General features: G+C 34.8%; 1 protein-coding gene across 1 annotated transcript in view; it reads right to left on the bottom strand.

Annotated features, from left to right (window-relative positions):
- Positions 1–696: 696 nt before the first annotated feature.
- CUNH9orf84 (chromosome unknown C9orf84 homolog) overlaps positions 697–20,281 on the bottom strand; it is a 44,893-nt gene continuing 25,308 nt past the window's right edge. The window contains exons 15-25 of the mRNA XM_017728343.1: positions 19,344–19,531; positions 14,563–14,635; positions 13,075–13,144; positions 12,392–12,576; positions 11,792–11,897; positions 7,954–8,047; positions 6,783–6,914; positions 5,282–5,431; positions 4,164–4,335; positions 3,390–3,944; positions 697–973 (exon numbers count right to left, since the gene is read on the bottom strand). Of these exons, the coding sequence (XP_017583832.1) occupies positions 879–973; positions 3,390–3,944; positions 4,164–4,335; positions 5,282–5,431; positions 6,783–6,914; positions 7,954–8,047; positions 11,792–11,897; positions 12,392–12,576; positions 13,075–13,144; positions 14,563–14,635; positions 19,344–19,531 (1,820 nt within the window). The 3' untranslated portion in view covers positions 697–878. The remainder of the gene's footprint in view (positions 974–3,389; positions 3,945–4,163; positions 4,336–5,281; positions 5,432–6,782; positions 6,915–7,953; positions 8,048–11,791; positions 11,898–12,391; positions 12,577–13,074; positions 13,145–14,562; positions 14,636–19,343; positions 19,532–20,281) is intronic.

Below are 20,281 nucleotides of genomic sequence, written 5' to 3'. Positions count from 1 at the left end.
ATTGCTGCCACATATACTTCCAGTTTTGTTGCCAAATCTTTTGATGGAAAGTGAGGGTTTGGGTACTGTTCTATCCTGCTCTTTGGATTACAACTGGGATAGCTTTTTTTTTAAAATTCAAACTTTTACCCCTTCTAGTTGTACCCTGTAATATCTGGATCTGCCTCCCAGATGACTCCCATCCCCCTACTTGCCAATGCACTGCAGAAGGCTGAAAAATGTGGACGCCAACAAATGGCCTCCACCAGGTTATGCAAAGAGTGAGGGTCACAGCCTAGCTCCCTGAATCAAATCCATGAGAACGCTAAATTTCAACACAATTTTGCACAATGTCCATAAAACAAAGAGCTTTCTCCTAGATTGGTCGATTAAAAGGAGCTCAGGAACTTACCACACGGTTCCTAAAGGAGATGTCAGAAGAAGAGAAGTGGAACAGAGCCCAAGGGACAGCTACAAAGGACCACAGCCATAACTGCAAGAAATCTCTAAGACTTCTGAGAAGCCTTGAGATTCTGGCAGATCTAGACCATCTTTACATTGGAAAAGCGGCATGCTCAGGCAGCAAACACAGGTGCCTTTTGAAATTTCAGTGAGCCTCAGCATCTGTTTTTTTCCTTTTTTTTTTTTTATGTAAAGAGCGATACAGTACCTCTGTATCACCCATGACAACAAACAGAGAAGCAGAAATTATCCAGCTTCAAGAAACTAGTTTGTTTATTAACATTTGAAAAACATACAGAAGAATCCTGAGCTAGCAAGAATTTCCAAATCCTAATTTCTTTCTAGAAACTAACAACAACAATAATTTATTTATTTTCCTTTAAGGATGTCAAGAATTAAAAAAAAAAAAGTATGTAATATGCAAATGCGCATTCCATTCAAAAGAATTTAAGACGTGTTTGTCCATCTCTTCTTCCAGGGACTCTTTCATATGTCAATCTCCTTTTTTTGAACTCCTGTACTTCTGAAAATCCTGAATGTGAAAAAGAAGTGGAAAAAAGAAAAACCATGATTAACTATATATACAACCTGTATGTAGACTTAACTGTGTGTTTCTCAGAAGCACTAACAGACTTTATCTTTGACTGGTATGTTCCCTAAGAAAAGTACCAACTGTCATAAAATAAAATGTGTACAGATTAATATTTGCTACTTCTTACTGCTACTGACCTGTTTTATGCATATTGTCCTGTAATAGGAATACAGGACCTTATACAAAAATTAATAAATCAACCTACACTATCCTTAACCACAATGTTTCAGAAAATATTTACTGTTTATTTTTATTTCATTAATACTACACTTAGAACTATTCTATAATTGTTGAAATTTAGTTATTTTTAACCAGACATGGTCATGTTTCTAAGTTGTTCAAAAAAGCTACTTACATTCATACTTACATAAGATTCAAGTGCTTTTACAATAAAGTATTTGAGAAATTGCTTATTCAAAACAAGTTACTGTAAGGAAATTATAAATACTATTATATTAATCTTTAAAAAAAGTGTTGTCAGAAAACTCTAACACCGACCTAAGGATTTGATCTGCTCCAGTGGAAATACTGGCTTGGTGTGGTGTCATGAATTATCTGTGGTTTAATGAGAGCTTGATCTGAAGCCTGAAGAAATCCCTGGGGTTTGTTCCCAGTGTGTCTTTTTAACTTGACTTGCTACATATTTCTTAAATTTTTGCTCTCAGAAGCTTTCACTGTATTAAGGTGAAGTTGGGGTTTTTTTGGTCAGTTGGGTTTTTTTTTCATTTGGTAGGTTGGTTTTTGAATTTTTTATTTTTTGGAGGGGATGTTGCATTAGCACGCAAAACTATTTCATATACTTATTTTTCCCCTGGCTAGTGAATTATAAAGTAGAATAAGCCTGTTCTTCCAAAATCTAAACCAAAAATCACTTTTCCTTGTTTTGATTTGATTCACATTCAAGTATACTTTTGTCCTACTGGGCAAGAATATTACAGAAAACTTATCAGCTGGAGATCACAGTGTTTTCAGAACACTAAAATGTGGTACCAGGAGAATCTGCCCTGATCTCTACTGAAATATATTGTATGTAGAATTTTATGCTATCAGTGCTAGTTACAGGTTACTGAAATATCTGTTACCTACTCAGCAATACTGCAGGTCTCAATTTTTATTCTGAGAAGCAAAAGGTCTGTTCAGAGTTTCTGTATGAACATTTAAATTTACATAGCCTGAAAATTAAAAGAAGTTTACCATATCCAATTAACTTTTCTCTCTTTACCTCTGTAATTACCCAAAGAAGTCCATGAAAGAGTAATTTAAATTAGTTACTTAGGTTTTCATTAATGGGTCTGATTTAATTAGTGAAAGCATTTTAATGCTGTGCTGACCTTGTACCACTGAGAGATTTAATGATGGGCAGCAGCAGACAAATCATAAATGAAGTAACCTGTACTAGGCATTAGGCACTTTTTTTAAACAAACTTAAACTTGGATTTTTAAAAAAAATGTGGCATCTCACCTACAGGGAAATAGAATAATTTAAAAAAATACTACAATAAATGATATGGCAATACAGTCTGACAGGGACTTTCTTAGTTGCAAGACTCCATGGATACATACTATGGCTTATTAAAAAAGGTTTCAAGCTAACTATATTTGATGGAGTAAACCAGGGATAAGAAAATCACAAAAAAAGAGAAGCCTAATATTTTGTATAAGGACTGTACGCAGTTTCAGGGTAAACAACGTTTGAAGTACATATTATACCATCTCTGAAAATATAAGCTTTGGAATGATTTCAAGTGGAGAGTTTAGCCCTGGAGATACTAGCTAAAAAAATATTCCAAGAATAAGAAAATACATGAAAGAAACTTAGAAAATTTTTGGAGCACCATTTTTACTCCATTAGTGCCCACAGCAAAACACAGCCATTAGTAGAATCTGAATTTCACTTTCAGGATTTGCTGAATCTCCTCTTTGTCCTATAGAGAAAATACAGTCTTTTGTTCAACCTTGTCCAAATCTATGTTTACAAAATAATCTTTCCCATAACTTTTAAATGCATTCTGGCATGCTCATTATCTATATTTTAGGCTCTGTCAAAGAGAAAGGAAGCTGAATCTTACACTATTGAAAAACTATATTTTTCAATATTTACCAGGGAAAAATAATGGCAGTAACACAATTCTAGATCGTTTGGTTTAGCGCTTTTTAAAAATACATTTTTTATGTTCAAAACAAAACCTGTTAGGAACCTTTTGTCACAGAAGAAATACATATGCAATTGCTGGGTTGAATTTGATTTAACAACTATTTAAATAAAATACAAAATACAGTCTTACAGATACTCCTTGCAACTTTGCAGTTGAGTAACAAAAGTAATTTCAGTAAAATCTGCTTACTTTGGACCTACCTGTTTTAATTTTTTCTTTTGTCCATAAGAATGGAGAATTTTGTTTTCTCTTTCCTTTAGATGCTCCACCTATTTGTTTAAAATTCAGATTTTGAAGCTCATCCATATCATCAAAGAAATCAGAGAGAAAATCATCATGACCAAATGAATTACGTGGGCCTGTGGATGATGAGTTCCACATGGGCTGGTCAATCTGAATTTCTGGGCTTTTAAATGTTGCATCTCTAAATTCTTCTAGAAAACTCTTAGAGCTCTCCTGAGGTGCACAGTCACTGAAAGTTGCAAAGAAATCCTCTTTTTCAGAGTCTTTGGAAGAATGACCAGAGCTATCATGCATCCTGAAAGGCTGTCTTTGAACATGGAGAGAATTTTTAACATCTAGATGAGCAAAATCTTCACAGTCCTTTGATACAGCAAAGAAATCTGGCTTCCTCCTTGTAATTATATCTGATGAGCATGCCTTCTTTTGCATACAGCTTGGAAGATCAGACTTTAAAAAACCCTTATGATGATTCAGTGGAGGAATTAGGGCTTCAGAATTCATATGAGATGTTCCTGGTAGAGAAAAATTTGAACCATTTTGTTTGGAGAATGAAAGACAAGTTTATTTTTTACATTTTACAGAAAAACAAGATGTCATTGAGCATTTTGATTGCAGTCTGTCTCATCAGAATAACTGACCTTACCATGATTAGAAGAGAAAGATTCTAATACATTCAGATTTTTTACTTGGTTTCAAAGGAGACACATTTCCCTAGTAATTCAAGGTATTACCTGTGCTGTTTTGTGCCTTATCAAGCAGCTCTAAAATCTGACAGTTTTGTTTATTATCAAGATACAATGCGTTGAAGTTATTCAGGCTTTCTGGGTGTGATGCACCTTTCACTGTTTTTTCTAGGTGAGAAGCAGCATTTAGGCTGTATGAAGATATCATGTCACTGAAATGCTGAAGCAATAAAGAAAATATGTCAGGAATGTTTATGGTGCATATCTGTACATACCACTGTCAAACATGAAAAATTAAACCAGTTGTTAAGATTCTAAGATGTATAAATTTTTGTTTACTGTAGCAAAAATAAAAGACTTACCAAAGCAGGAGAGGCATGTACAGTAGGCAATATACCACCTGTTTTAAATCTATAAACAGGGTAAGTAACAGTCTCTGTCTTGAAACACAGGAAAAGCAATATCTTAATAAGTTTATTCTCTTTCATTACTCCAAGACACAAAGGAAATTAACTCAGCTTTTTCTGTCAATAAAGATGGCTTTACACATAATACAGTTATAACAATAGTATGCACAATTTCACATTCAGTGCCCAAATTACCTGTTCACTTGCTCCTTCACCTTAACAGAATGCTTCACCCATTTTCTTGAATGATAAAATATGTGCATTTTTTATTGAATTAAATTATTCAGTCTATAATTTTCCCAGGTTTGAACAGTAGGAGCACATAATTCTTCATCTCTAGGGCTCTGTCAAATGCTTAGTACTATGAATTTCTAAGTGGTGGGTTGAAGGACAGATGGAAGGCCTGGAAATGCTTAATTGGAAAACATTTTTTACATTAGAAAAACACAAAAGCTTGCATGCTGATACAATACTCAATTTAGTGAAGCTTGAGGAGGAAGTTGATCTAATGAGTATTCTTTCAGTTAAGGAAATGCTCTCATTATCTTTTCACAAACATATTGGTGACTTGACAAAATCTGCTGAGAATCAGCAGACTCAGCATTTGGGATATGAATGATATGCTAAAGCCTGTAATTAATTTTTGAATTATACCAGCAAATACACATGTAGCCTCAGATCAAAAAACCCAAACGAAATAACCACATATGACAACAGAGCAAAAAGATTGATCTAACACATAAAATAATTTTGGCCAACCTTTAAAACTTTTTTCGGAACCTCTGGCAGAAGTTCCTGGAGTTGATCAAAGCTTGCAAGAAATAACCTGTTCAGTGAAGATCCCTTCTTTAACATAAACTGAGCAACCAGAGGATTGATACATGGAAAAGTAAGCAGGCATTTCTCTGTCTGGAAATGGAAATTACTTTGTTAGATTGATACCTGACAAACTTTTTTTCCTTTTTTTCCTGTTACTATAAAGTCATATCTTACTGAATAAGTCATAGAGTATATCATAGAAAAAGAGCTTTCAAACAGTGTACTTTTACAGTCCATTTAAAACTCCTTTTTTTTTACTACAGATGTAACATAGTATCATTTCTGAAAAAGAGTAAGTTCTGCATAACACTTTGACAAAAAGCAACTCTAAAGATGCTTATTTTCTAAAGTGAATCATGTAAACTCGATTTTAAAATGCATGACCAGATTTACTATTACTTCTCCATTTTAAAGTGAGTTACCTAGATCAATATAAACTGACAAAACTGGTTCTGTTTTACAAAAGTTGTATTTGTTAAGAGCAGACAGGTGGCAAAAGCAGAAGTTGCCAGGGAGAGGATGAATGTCACAAACAAGGCAGCAAGTTGAGAGTAGCTTGTTATCAATGTCGGCTTCCTGTTCCTGACTTTCATACAGCACTGCCAGGATCAAATATCTTTAACAGAGACACAATACAATAACTCCTCTCAGTTTCTTACCAGTATCCTCAAACTCTAAACTGGAAAACCTATAATCCAATACCTCCCCTCTTGAAAGGCCATGCCAATACCTGCTTTATAACACTTCTGAATTTTGTAAAATCCAAAAACAATCTCAGCTTTACAAGACTTCAAAGTTTTCACATAAAATTAACAAATCCATATGTTTTATTTGAAAACCTTACTATACAAGTTAAAGGATATCATATATTTGACTGTGATTGATGGGCCTATTCCAGCATTTATTGGAATGAGTTAAATAAGTAACTCCGTGAGTTAAACAAGTTTCTACCATCTGGTACTAAAGCAAGTCAGCAAGCAATGCCACTGACTTCAGTAATGGATCAGCACTGCTGAATTTGGCATCCTGCCCAAATGAGCCACTGCATGTTTATCTTTTACAATTTGGGTAGTTTTTTAAACCTAGTGCCTAGAATGGTACAAATTGACAGGCAGATGTGGAGGATAAACATCCCTACAGGTTAATCATGAAAGCACAGGGAAAGTCCAATTTGCCTCTAATTGTGCTGACAAGGATAATGGAAATAATATATATGTGTGTGTGTGTGTGTGTGTGTATGTGTGTATATATATATATCTCCGCATATATACTAGAAATATGCTTATATATATCTCTGCATATATATATCTGCATATACATGTATATACATATATAAAATGCTTATTTGAATAATATGTTTTAAGAGGACAGCAACAAGAAAGCCTAAAACTTTATGAATCTTAGGAAGAAAACTGTAAATTCATGGGAAATCATGGCAAACCTCAGATGGCAAGACTGAAAGCCAGGACTTGTCCAGCCACTCATGAGGACTGATATTAGATGCTATCAAAATGTTGTCAGCAATCTGACGAATTATCAGCACTGTCTCTTCAATCCCTGGTGTAAGAACTACCTAAAAGTGATACATAATATTCTTGGTTAAAACTTACTCCAATGAGTGTCTTAATTTGCTACAGAAGTTGAGGTGAAAACTAAAGGTCACCCTGAACACAAAGAGTTGGTACTGCTGAGTAATTAAACCTGATCCATGCTTATCATGCAGACAAACTCCAACCTCTGACCACTAGCCTGGCTGCAAATTACACTCTGTATTTATGCAAATCCTATGTAGGTGAAATTAATTGATTTTTCCTATAGGTCTTTTTTATGTGATCAAATTTCTGGGTATAATATGAGTTCCTAATGAAACAGGCAATTGTGAGATGCCTATTAAATTTTAAGGAGATGTGTAACGCTTTGAAGCTGTAATTTCCACACAAGCTACACTGTTGATTGAGTACACGAAATGAAAAACACTTTGTCCTCTCTGTAACTTTCATGTAATCAGGTAAATTTTATACAAATTTTAATATGCAAATAATAATGACTTTCATAAAGATCTGCACTAAATATTGGCAGCAAATAAGTAAAAAAAAAGTTATTATTATTTAAAAGGATATTACTTCACTCAAAAATTTAAGTTACCAACAATTTGGTAAATTGAATGAAACTTCTGCTCCAAATTTAAAGCTGATTATTCTAGATACTAAAACAAATTTTCAATTCTAGATTTCCTGATTTTTAAAGAAAAAGGTTAATTTATCTTGTCACATTAAAAAAGCAAACCAGCTGACAGCAAATTATTTCTTTATTTCTTCTGTCACATCAGCAACACAATATTGAAATTTCAAATTAAGACATAAGGAGGATTAATATATATTCTAATAACTTATTAAGGGTATTATATAATTCTTTGACTCCTAGTCATTCAGCTGCTATTTGAATCTGATTCAACTTGTACTGCAGTCAACACAGTCTTTTCACTGACTTCAGCAGCACTGAACTAAGATCCTCTTCTATTTTAGTAATTTTGAGCTATTTTATGTTTTCAGTGTAGAAGGCATACTTGATTGAGCTCTTTAGAAATATCGTATCATGAAGAAAAAAACTACCTTCACTTCAAAGTCTTCTGACTTCGGTGTAAGTTCAATTAGAATGGCATAAATTGAGACAAGGTTAAGCAGAGTATTTCCCTTGAGACTGTACCTGTAAAACAGTTTCACTGGATCATAAATATTTAATATGCACATGTAATTATCTCAAACCATTTGTTCCATGTCTTCATAAATATCTGCTTCATTTCCTGGAATTCAGAATACTGGTACAGTTTGAGCATTAATATCTGTGGAAGGAGAGCTAGGATACATTAAGGGATTGACTGCTGAAGGATGGACTGTAAGGAAAGAAAACAGAGTCAGTCTACAGCAAAGCAAGTCTGGTCTGAAAAGCAAAGGTCTGGATCAAGGTCAGTCACTGGAGACACTGGAGAAAAAACAGAGAGGAAATTAAGCAACAACTTGCTTATAGAAAAAAAATCTCAAAAGAGGTAATAAATTAATGTTTATTAACTATGTGAACAAAAGGTGTGCTTCCATAGCAAAAGGAGAACTACCGATGGACTGGAAGAACACTTCAAGAATGTTTCCCTGTTGCAAACTATATACAGTGGTAGTAACACAGTAATTCACAACCATGCATTTGTAGGGTGAATTTACTTCAAACAGATGTAAGAATAATTCCAGTGTTTCATATCCTTAGAGTTGTGAAATTTCTGGACCCGCACATTTGCAACACACCTCACCTCAGTATTGCCTGCCTCAAACTCTGTTATTTTGTAACAACCATTTCTTTGTCTCTTGTGTAAGACTAAAAATAGCTTTACAAACAAAAACCAACTTTTCAAACATTTTGGTGGTCTCCAGTGATCACTGTTACTTTTATTATTTCACTGAGTTTTTCAATAGGAGCATAACAAGATTGTAACTAAGTGAAAAACTCAAAGACCACTAGAAATATGAGACTACAATATTCGTATTTTTAAGAGAAATGTATTCCTACAGAGAAGTTCAAAGAAAAATGAGTAACAACTTGTTCTAATAAGCTGCTTTCTTTAGGGACAAGTTGGTTTTAAAAATAACAAAAGAATTTCACAACTTACTCTAAACTCAGTCTTTCTCTGGAATAGAAAATAATCCAACAGCATGTATATTGGAGTGATAATGTCACCAGCCTTGATATTACAGTGTCACAGGAGTCCTCACAATTTAGTTCTTCCATACTCTACCATGGAATTTAAATACAGAGTAAAAACTAAATAAATACATTACCATGGCTGCCCACGCTTTTAATGAGTATCAATATAATATGCAGAAACCAGATCAAACACAAATACAGCTAAATAATGTAAGCGTTAAGGACACATATGGGAATTGGGAGAACTAGCTTTTACTCCCAACTTTTATTTTCTTTGAACTTCAAAAGGTTGATTCACTGCTTCATGCCTCTTTTTCCTTCCTCTAAAAAGAAAGTGTCAATACCTTTTTAGGCCGTTCTTAAGATTTTTTGGGAACTTCAATAATGCAAAATATTGTTATAAACTTCTGAAGTACTTACTTAGCCTATACAAATCATATTACACCTACATTAACTATATAAAGTACAACATCACTAATAGCAGCAGCTTGTAGGAATGTCTACGTTGTACTTGTAATACTAATTGATTATTTAATTATTTATCTATCTTTCAGAAGCAGTTCTTCTACCTGCAATCTGTTTTGCTGCATACCGAAATTTAAGTAGTATGCTATTGCTTAAGCTAATATTCTTTATTAAAAGCAGGACAAATTATTCAATAGACTAATTCAGTTGACCATCCAAAATGGGAGGAATTAATATACACATTGGTAAGAGAATACAGCCCGAAATGCATTTAATTGGTTGTTATTTTCAAGTATGCATCCTTTAACTACATTTCATATAATCAAATCACAGGTCAAATGTTACTTTAGTGAAGAAACTGAGAACATTTTAAACTAGTCAAACTGGCACAGAATTTCAGGGTTAATGATTTGTGATGTGAAACAATGCATGAATTAAATATGATTATGAAGAAGAAAGATATGCTAGAAGTCTGAAGATATGGCCTAAAAGTGACCCAACACATAACAGAACTTGGACACAATAGTTTCATTTTTCAGTAGTTTCACAGTACCTGCAAAAAGATTGCAGTACATTCATCTATTGTCAACACAACGTATCGATCTATACTTCCAAAGAGCCTTAAGGAATAACTACTGCTTCTTTCAACAAAGGTAATGCTGTAACTGAAGAAGTAAAATTATTTTATTAAAACTCAAGCAATAAAATACTACTATTTTCTTAAAGCAAATGAATAACATATACCCTTTAATACAGTTTTTAAACTTACACAGTCTTGATCTTTCTCAAATGCTCAGTTCACTGTAAGACACACTTGAACAATACACATCAATGTAGCAGTGATTTAGTGAAATTAAATTATGTTGCTAACTGCATTGAGCATGACCTTGATATCCAGGCTTTGAGTTTACAAAAAAAAAGAGGTAATATAGAAACTAAGATAGATAATTTGAAACTCCTACTGACTAACTTTGCATATTGCATTTCTTTTCCTCCTTTCATGATTGTGCAGCACAAGGCAAAGCAAACTCCCTGATGGCCATTGGTATGTTCCTAAAATTTCTCAGTGACTTAAAACTGCCAGCAGCACAGCCTCCTGTTGTGTTTTACTAGGAAACACAAGAGACCTAAACGTGAATCTGCCAGCAGTATGGCCTCTAGAAACTTGTATGGGCAGTGTATTCAGATGTTTTAAAAAAACTAAACTATTACCTTTTCTGAAATTGTACAGCTCTTTACTCACCTATTTAACCTCTTCACCAGTGCTAAAAGGAGCTAGTGAGAAAGTAACAAAACAGCGCTCCCAGCTATTTGGCTTATGGCCAGACTGAACAGAGAACTTGAACAAGTCAGAGTTTAAAAGCATGTCAGATTATGTGTTCAAATTTTAAAAGTCAAAGACATAAATTTTTTTCCCCTACTGAACTGTAATAAGATGCAGACCAAAAATGGCTCCACAGCTGACTCGAGGATAAAGCTAGGAAAAAAACTGGCATGTCTCTCCAGCAACATGGTGAAATCAGCTACCCGTATCTCTGTCACCATGTCTGAGAGATATTGTTGCTCTGGTCCCTATTTCTATTTTTCTTTTTTTTTCCCCCTCCATCAGATAAAAGGTAGCTTTACCAGGTATGTATTACTGTGAAAGCAAAATTCAAGAAAATTATGTTAAAGTAAATAATAAAGAAGCCCAATAATTTACAACCCTGGCAGTTTTTGTACAGGTTATAGAGTACTAAAAATTAAGTGAATAGTAGATCTGAATTTTATGAATAAATTAGCTTTTGTTTTAAACTTCGTCTCTCCCAAATACTGTGATGCATCAGAAAATAAGATGTTTTACTATTTTTCAGTTTGGGTATTTAGCATCGCTTCACCAGATAAAAACAACAACAACAAAAAAAAAACCCCAAAAGCAATTTTTACAATGAATTAAATACAAAGTCTTCCAAGGACGAAGAAGCATTAAAGAAAAATAAAAAAAGATTAGCATTACAATTTTCAGAGAAAAGTAGACAATTTAAAAAGTTGTTTTCATTAAAAAGTACCACCTCATTATAACAATAAAAAAAAATTGGCCAATTCTATTCTGGTAGGCATGTGTGTGAATCTCTAGTACTAAATTATCAACTTCAACAGAAAAACTATATTCTTGTCTCTTAAAATGTTAATAGTGTAATTGCAGAAATGTACCTGATAGCTAAGTAAATGACTAATACATGATACAGTAGAACAACATACATGTCCTGAAAATCTGAAAATAAATAGTCCATATAGATTCTTTTCACTCACTTGGACTCAAAAAGCTGAAGAATATCTGGCATATTAAGAAGACCTTCAGTTGTCAGAAATACATATGGAATCTGTACTTCCAGAAGACAGGAACCACCACGATTCCCTGAAACATTTTGTATATGTAAGACAATAGTTTAACAAGCAAAAAAACTAAGGATACATTTAATGGACATATCTTTTAAAAATGCAAGTTTTATTAATCTTCAATAAAACTCTTCCACTCTATAGGTTTTTTCCCCCCAGATTAAACTCTTGAATGCCATTGAAATTACACTTTAATTCAGATTTCTTTAGATCTACAACATTCCCTTAGGATGAGGAAGCGTGGATACAGCTTGCAGAAGCTGCAAACAACCTGGGAACTTGGCACAAGTCTCTTATAAACCCACATGTACTACTACATCCTAGCCAAAACTAGGGTTACACTCAAAGAAAAACACCTCTTTGCTGCACAGATAACCCAGCTCTGTTTATTTAGCTTTATCCTTCAGAACATACTACTCATTCTCTTCCACAGGCACATGAATGTACCATTTTATGGAACAGAAAATGTTTTCATATGTCAGCCTGTTTATTACAATTCTGGAGAGCACTTACCCATTTGTACTGTTTCAGGGAGGGTGGTTTTAAAAGTCATATAAGTAACATTCAGATTTTTGCACAGATTTTTCCAGCCAGAATTTTCAGAATAATCATATTCCATTACTAATGAGAAGTGTGTCCAAGGGAAGTCAGGTCCAAGTTGCTGATTATGTACAATAATGCAGGAATATCTACTAAGGCTTAAAAACCCCAACAGAACATGAATAAAATTACATGCAGGTAGAAGTACCCTCAGAGCAAAATAAACACAGTGTTACTTTGACAAATTCTAACTGCTAAAGTCTGTTTACAAAAAAATATTTACTCTTCCTGCCTAGAGTTCCAACTCCCTTAAAAATTCATTTAAAAAATAACTCTTTCACCACTTTTCCCTAAAACATGAAAAAATCATGTTTTTCTACATATTTCTCTTTAAAAGTTTTTCTAAAACATGCAAAACAACATATAAGGCTAGGAATATGCAACTGTTTGTCCTCTGAGAGTTCCTCTGAGCCTCGCTAAGCATTTTTCTAGAGTGGACAAAATTCTCCACTTTAAAAATGAAGGTGTAGGTTCATATAATGAAAACTTCACTTCAGATTGGAAAGTGCCATAGAAATTAAAAAAAGTAACTAAAGTTTCACTGACCTTATTCCTGACTAAAGAAATTGTTCTCAAGAATCAAGAATTTAACTTACCTGCTTATGATCTCTTTGCAACCTAAATGGCTTCCTTTTTTCTCAGAATTCAAATCCACAACTTTCAAGCCTGCTTAAAAATAATTAAACAGTTGATGAAATAAATGAGCCTCTATGTCTACGAATCAATCCACAACAGTAAGTAGCAAATGTGGAACAACACAAGTTATGAAAATTTTAAGTATTACATACTCTGTCTTGCTGAAGTCCTACACAATTTCAGTTTGTATTGTACTGTTGGATGTAATGATTTAGAAACTTCCTTCTCAGAACCCAAGGAAAAAGTAACACAAACAAGTTTCACTTCTCACAAACTCACAACCCTGTTACCTTAAAATGAATAATTAAAGAATAATACAACAGGAAGTACATTTGCTCCTTTATAGGTTAAATTTCTTTATACTTTTTATACATTTGAAATTTTAACTGAAAGATGTGTCTAAGAAGGAATATCGGTATTACACAAGTGCTTCTTTTCAAAAGTGTAGTTGGATTGACCTGTGTTTGCAACCAAGTCTTAAGATCTTAAAACAAATAAAACCCTTTTCATTAAATATTATTATTAGTAAAAGCACTGTGAACATGCCTCCTCCCTTTCAAAACATTCTAAAAGGCAGTCTTTCTTCTTTTAAGAGCACAGGAAATCTTAACTTTATTTTTAAAGGCAAAAGAACAGTGTAGTACATGACACGTGATAAAGTTCATGCCAGTAGGATTTATGAAAAGGGATTTAAAAAAAACAATATAAAAGGATCAATTACTTGCTCTAAACATAACTATAGTCTCAAATTACAATTTTTCTGAAACATGTTTGTTTTACCAGCTGAATTTGCAGTGTTGAACTAGCTTGTTCAGAAATTACTCACAGGTAAAATGCTGAAATGATGAAAGTGCTGTTTGTATCAGCGGGGAGGTGGGTTATTGGAAACAGAATTTTTTTACCTTGATTTTTATATATTGCTAGAGTTTATGCTGACATACTTAACAAATTAGCAAACAGGATCAGCAACACATAGCTAGGGGAAAATATGATCTGTACCCAACTACTCATTCAAGGCTTTATGCTGGGGAGTTTAGTCAAGACTTTTAAAATCTAACTGCTCTGAATAAGCTTGCAAGGAAGAAAGCATGAGACCAATGATCAGCTAAAAACAATGAGACAATCTGATCAAGATAACAGATGCAAATATAATTAGGCAATGGGCTAATTGTTCTGTTAAAAAAATCTTTGACTCAACAGATACATTTCACTCTCTCGCAATAGAAAACATCATACCACTCTTAATCAGGAGAAAATAAAATTAAAAAAAAGAAAAAAGGCTGATGGAATAGTTAGAAAATATTAAACAGTGAGAAAAGTATGTAGAAAGGCTCCTGATGAGAAGAAAAGGGAGAAACACCTGCACCAAGCATTCAAACAAGAATGCAGCAACCCACAGAATAACAGCAACTTTTTATTTCAAAATTATACATAAAATAATTATTTACCTTCTATCATAGATAATGGGTGAATGAAGGCAGCTTTTTCTCTTTCAGAGTCCATCCTTGTAATGATTAGTATCTGTATGAAGACAAGTAAAAGAAAATCTAGTAATATAAAAAAATTATTCTTTCAGCCTGCATACATCTTTCTTTTTCCTTTGCACAGAAAACACAAGATTGAATAAACAGATGGCAAAAATAGAAACTTTGGAGTTTTCCACAATGACAATCATAGAATATCTCAAGTTGGAAAGGACCCAAAAGGATAGAGTCCAGCTCCCTGCTTCTCACAGGACTACCTAAAACTAAACCAAATGACTATGTCTAAGTGCTTCTTCGACATGGACAGGCTTGGTGCTTTAACCACTTATGTAGGAGTCTGCTCCAGGGAAGACCACCCTCTAAGTGAAGAATCTTTTGCCCAATATGTCTGAACTTCCTCTGACACAGCTTCATCCAGTTGCTTGTGTCCTATTGCTGGTCACCAGAGAAGATACGCACCTTCCCCTCTGCTGTCTTGCTTGAGGAAGGTGTAGACTGTGATGGGGTCACGCCTCAGCCTTCTCTTCCCTAAGCTGAACAAGAGAAGTGACCTCAGCTGCCCCTCCTCTTGCCCTTGAGGCCTTTCAATGTATCTTGGTCCCCCTCCTCTGGACACAGAAAACAGACAAGTTTGATAGCCTCCTTGTATTGTGGCACTCCAGCACTCGAGGTGAGGCCGCCCCAGTGCAGAGCAGAGCGGGACAATCCCCTCCCTTGCCCGGCTGGTGATGCTGTGCCTGATGCACCCCAGGACACGGGTGGCCCTCCTGGCTGCCAGGGCCTCAGTCAACTTGCCATTAACCCAGACTTCTAGTCTCTTCCCACTGCACTCCAGTCTCTTCTCTCCCAATTTTTATGTATAACCACAATAGCCCCACCCCAGGTGGAGAATTTGGCACTTGCTCTCAGTATAGTTCATACATCTGGTGACTGCTCAGCTCTCTAGTCCGATTTTTCTGTAAGGCCTTTCTACCTTCAAGAGAGTCCACTACTCCTCCTAATTTAGTATCATCAGTAAAATCACTTAATGTGCTTTTGATTCCTGTGTCCAGATGACTTATAAAAACATTTAAGAGCACTGGCCCTAAAACTGAGCCCTGGGGAACACCACTGGCCACCAGCCTGATTCCATTCACTGCAATTCTTTGAGCTCAACCAATCAGTCAATTGCTCACCCAACCCAGTATTATGGACTTGTCTAGCTCTGTGATGAACAGTTCATCCAGGATATTGTGAGAGACAGTATCAAAAGTCTGCTAAAATTAAAAACCACACTCACTGGCTTCCCTTGGTCAACTAGATGGGTCACCTTGTCATAAGTGGAAAAAGAAAGGAAATTAAGTTGTTTAAGTAGCACTTTTCTCTTGTGAGCCTGTGCTGGTTGTGGCCAATGACTGCACTGTCTCATGTGTTCTTCAGTAATTCCCAGAACAACCTTTTCTATAATTTTACCAGAGGCTTCCTTCTTTCCCTTCTTGAAAACTGAAACAACATTTAACATCTTCCAATCAGCTGGAATCTCTCCAGACTCCCAAGACTGCTGAAAAATAATGGAGACAAGTCCCACAATGACAGTTTTGAGCTCCTTCAGTAGCTCCTCCATTGGGCTCTATAGGTCTATGCACATCCAGATGGAGCAGCAAGTCTCAAACAAGTTCAGGATTGGCTGAGAGTTTATCATCATCCTCAGTCACAGTCTTCTAACACTGGTCTCTAGGGATGGAAGACAGAGGCAAGAAAAGGCACTGAATGTCTCTGCTTCATCTACATCCCTGTTTGTGAGGTGACTAACCTTGTTGAGCAACTAACCAATGTTGTCTCTGATTCCCATTCTGCTCTTGACTGATTTAAAAAAGCATTTTTTGTCATCCTTCACAGTGCTGGCCAGCTTGAACTTCAATTGAGCTTTGGCCACATAAATTTTCTCCCTACAGGAGTGAACAGCCTCTCCATAGCCACTTCATGTCACCTGTTCATAAGTGACTTCCAAAGTCCACACATGTTCCTTTTCCACCTAAATTCTAAAAGATCCCTGCTCAACCATGCCAGGCTTCTGCCTTGCTTGCTTGGCTTTTGACACGTTGGAATTGCCTGCTCCTGTACTCAAAAAAGATGGCTCTTAAAAAGTGACCAGCATTCCTGGACCCCAATACCTTCAAAAACAGATTTCCCCTGGATCTTACTAAGTAGCTCCTCCAGCAGTCTCAAGTCTTCTCTCCCCATATTCAAGGTCAAAGTTTTGCTGGCAGTTTTTCTCCAACCATCAACAATTTGGAACTTGGGTGTATGTGTGCATTATTATTCTGAATAAAGCTCTTCTAGAAGAAACCTTAAATGGGAATATTTGATTGAAAATAAAAATGCTACTTAAAGGTAACTGTCTAAAGATATTATACCACACTATTACTATTGTACTAGACAGATTTGTCACATTATAAGCACTATCCTTTACGGAGACAAAACTTCAACTAAAGATATCTAGAATTTAGCCTGCAAGGTACTGATGTACTGGAGGGAGGTACTGAATGTATTGCTGAACTAATTAGAAAGATTTTCCAGTCCGTAGATAGAGTCATTAAAGAGTTCCTGCCAGAGATCTGAGATTCATTAAATATTGCTTAAGACAAAAATATTGAAAAGGATTAGAGTCTACCAAACTGACACAGTAATAAAAAGAATCACCACCAGAGAAGGTGTTTACCTTGTCCATCATTTCAACTGATACAAACTAAACATGTGCCATATGATGTATATAAAGAAGAATATGTACCTACATACATACACCAGACTTTCTGACATGACTATCTCTGAACTTTTATGCCATTGTATAGACACTTTTTGTGGTGTACACAAGATTTTTAAGAAGGCACACAGCACTGTCTGTTTCTTAAGACTAAAGACATAAGATAATCATATGTGTAAATATTAAAAGCATGTTAGATCTTGCCAGAAAAGAAATTCTGGTCAGATAGACAATCATAAGGCAGATTTCAATTTTCCAAGTAGGTGCACAGAAGAGCCACTTGACAATCCATTGGCACCTTTATAAGCAGTTTTGGACAACTGCATTTAAAAATGTAGACCTGCTTTTCTGCACAATTCAACAGGAGACTCATTATATGTTCATCTAATTATATGCTAGATGATCTAGATGAAATTTTTTGTCATGTCCTATCTAATCATAAGTACAAAGATAATGAAAGATAGAGCAAAATTAATTTTTTTTTCTAAACCAGCAGTAACTTCTTCCTTATAAAGGAAATGTACCATTACAATCCTGCATCAATAACAACTTTGGCTAATAAAAGGATAATGCGATTATCATATTTCACATCATATTAACTGATACTGATGTGATATGATAGAACAGTAAATAGTTTATTGAACGCAACTTTTACTTCTTATTAAAACCAAAATACTCCTACCTGTTCTGGCTCATTGAAACCTGTCTCTGAATGTTAGGAAACAGTAAACAATTAATAATTGTTAATGAAATCATATATAGCCTTACATTGCACGCATATCTCTGCATGACTAAGTGAAGCAAGCAAGTAAAAGCTCAGGAATTATAGCTAAAATTTTTAAAAAATCACAGCTAGTAGAGTTCAGAAGAAAAGCCAAATTATCACTGAGCTGACATCAAGATGACAAAGTTCTCATAAGCCTCCTACTACAACATAATCCTAATGTCACAAAGCAAAATGTGTTGCTCTTAAGAAGAAGAAAAGGATGCAAAATCATCTTAGTGTGTCTGTTGAAGGGTAGACAACAAGACAATCAATTTATTTTTGTTGCTTTGTTTTAATTTTAAATTCTAAAAGGGTGTATAATAAGCTGTTATATTGTTCTTCTCAGCAAAATTTAATCAAAAGATGTACAGAGCACCTACTGAAACTCTTAAAAGAAACACAAGAAGAATAAATCCTCAGGAAGTGAAGTATGGAAAGAAGCTAAAATAAAGTAAACTTAAAGAGATTTTTTGGCTGTGTTTAGGAGCATAAATTCTATTCCAAACAATTAGAACACTTAAACACTATGCATTTCATTCTGTCTGTTTCCTAATGTGATCAGTATTCTGTAAAGAAACAATAAATATTCTGTAAAGGAAAGAGGTATTTTGCACTGTGTTGTATCACCCAAAATACTCACATATCCAGGAAAGAAAATATTTGGATAATTTGAATATCGTCCAAAGCCCTGTCTTCCATGCCCAAGTTATCACTCACAGATATTTGCTTTTTATGTAACTCAAATGCCAGGAGGTTGGCCTGATAACCTCTGCTTAACCAGTGTATCTGTGGATAACAACACTCACACTCTCCTTGGTGTATGTGGAGTACACCACAGTGTACAATCATGCAACCGTGACTTGTGCTATGATTCTCTCCATGTCAGATGATTGATACTTTCAAGTAAAAGGTTATATCATAATTTTTAGTTACTGATGTGATACAATATACTTATCAGGAAAACAAAACCACCTGCAACAAGATAAATCCTTGGCAGTGTTAAAACTCTTTTGCATGTTATTTCATGCATGCAGCAAGGGGAGATTTGATCAAACAAAAACTTGTACTGCTGTGACAAAGTTCTTAAAATTTATGTTACCCTTAATAGATACCATGAGGTAATTACTAGGCTTTTTTTCCATACACAAACACTTGTTAAAATATAGTTTTGCAATTATTTATATTATCTGGAACAATTTTGTTTGCTAAGAGAAATTGGTTACATTGTTTGTTAACCTTAACACTGTGCTTCTCTCCATAACTTTTCATCCAATTTAATATTTCACGCTGAAGTGCTGTTATTTTGGGATGTGTTTCATGCTTTTTCTGGCTGCTGTATTGCACAATCTTCAACTGCCTCCAGATATTATTCAAACAGGATTCTAAAATGTTTTTATAGATATCCTTTGCCTTGGACAAATAACCTGTTAATAAAGCAACAAAAGAAGTAAATGCAGTGACAAAAGATAATTGTCAAGCATTGTGTTCAATATGTACATCAATTTAAAATCTATGTGACAGTATCTTGCACAAAAACAGATGAAAATTTAATGACTCCCCAGTATGGAAGGAGAATATGACCACTCGTCCTGTACATAAATGGCATTTTTAAGACTTTATGTAGTATCTGCTATGTAACTCCAGCTAGAATTATACAAGATTACATCCTAAAGCTGCAGATGCTAGCAGCAACACTGTTACATTTAATTAACCTATATCATTTATATTAAGTAACAACAGTATTTCTATCACCATTGTCTAAAGCTTTTTTGTCCTGTGTTTACCTCTCAGATAACTCATTATCACAACTATTCTCAACTTTGAATGATGCCTTCTATGTATAAATGGTGAACAATGCTGGTGTTATTTGAAAATGCATAAAGAATAAATACACCCAATATAACTACATGACGAATCACACAGCACAACGTCCTGGGTTGCAGTGTATTCTACTACCATCCTGATGAGCTGTTGAAACCAGGTGGGGCAGTGTTTCCTTGCCTCCTCCCTCTGGACTATTTTCTGCTAATGAGCCCATCAATGCCTGGCCTCATGACTCATCATCCCATTGGGAGATGCTCCACCCAGAAGGAGGAACCAAGCATTCCATCCTGGATATAATCTGAGATTCTGCAACCTTTCCACTGGATTCCCAGAGGACAGGAGCTACATAG

Source organism: Corvus brachyrhynchos, unplaced genomic scaffold (assembly GCF_000691975.1).
Source record: "Corvus brachyrhynchos isolate BGI_N302 unplaced genomic scaffold, ASM69197v1 scaffold90, whole genome shotgun sequence".
Classification (NCBI taxonomy): Eukaryota; Metazoa; Chordata; class Aves; order Passeriformes; family Corvidae; genus Corvus; species Corvus brachyrhynchos.
The sequence above is the reverse complement of the archived record's forward strand: the minus strand, read 5'-3'. Positions and strand labels throughout refer to the sequence as shown.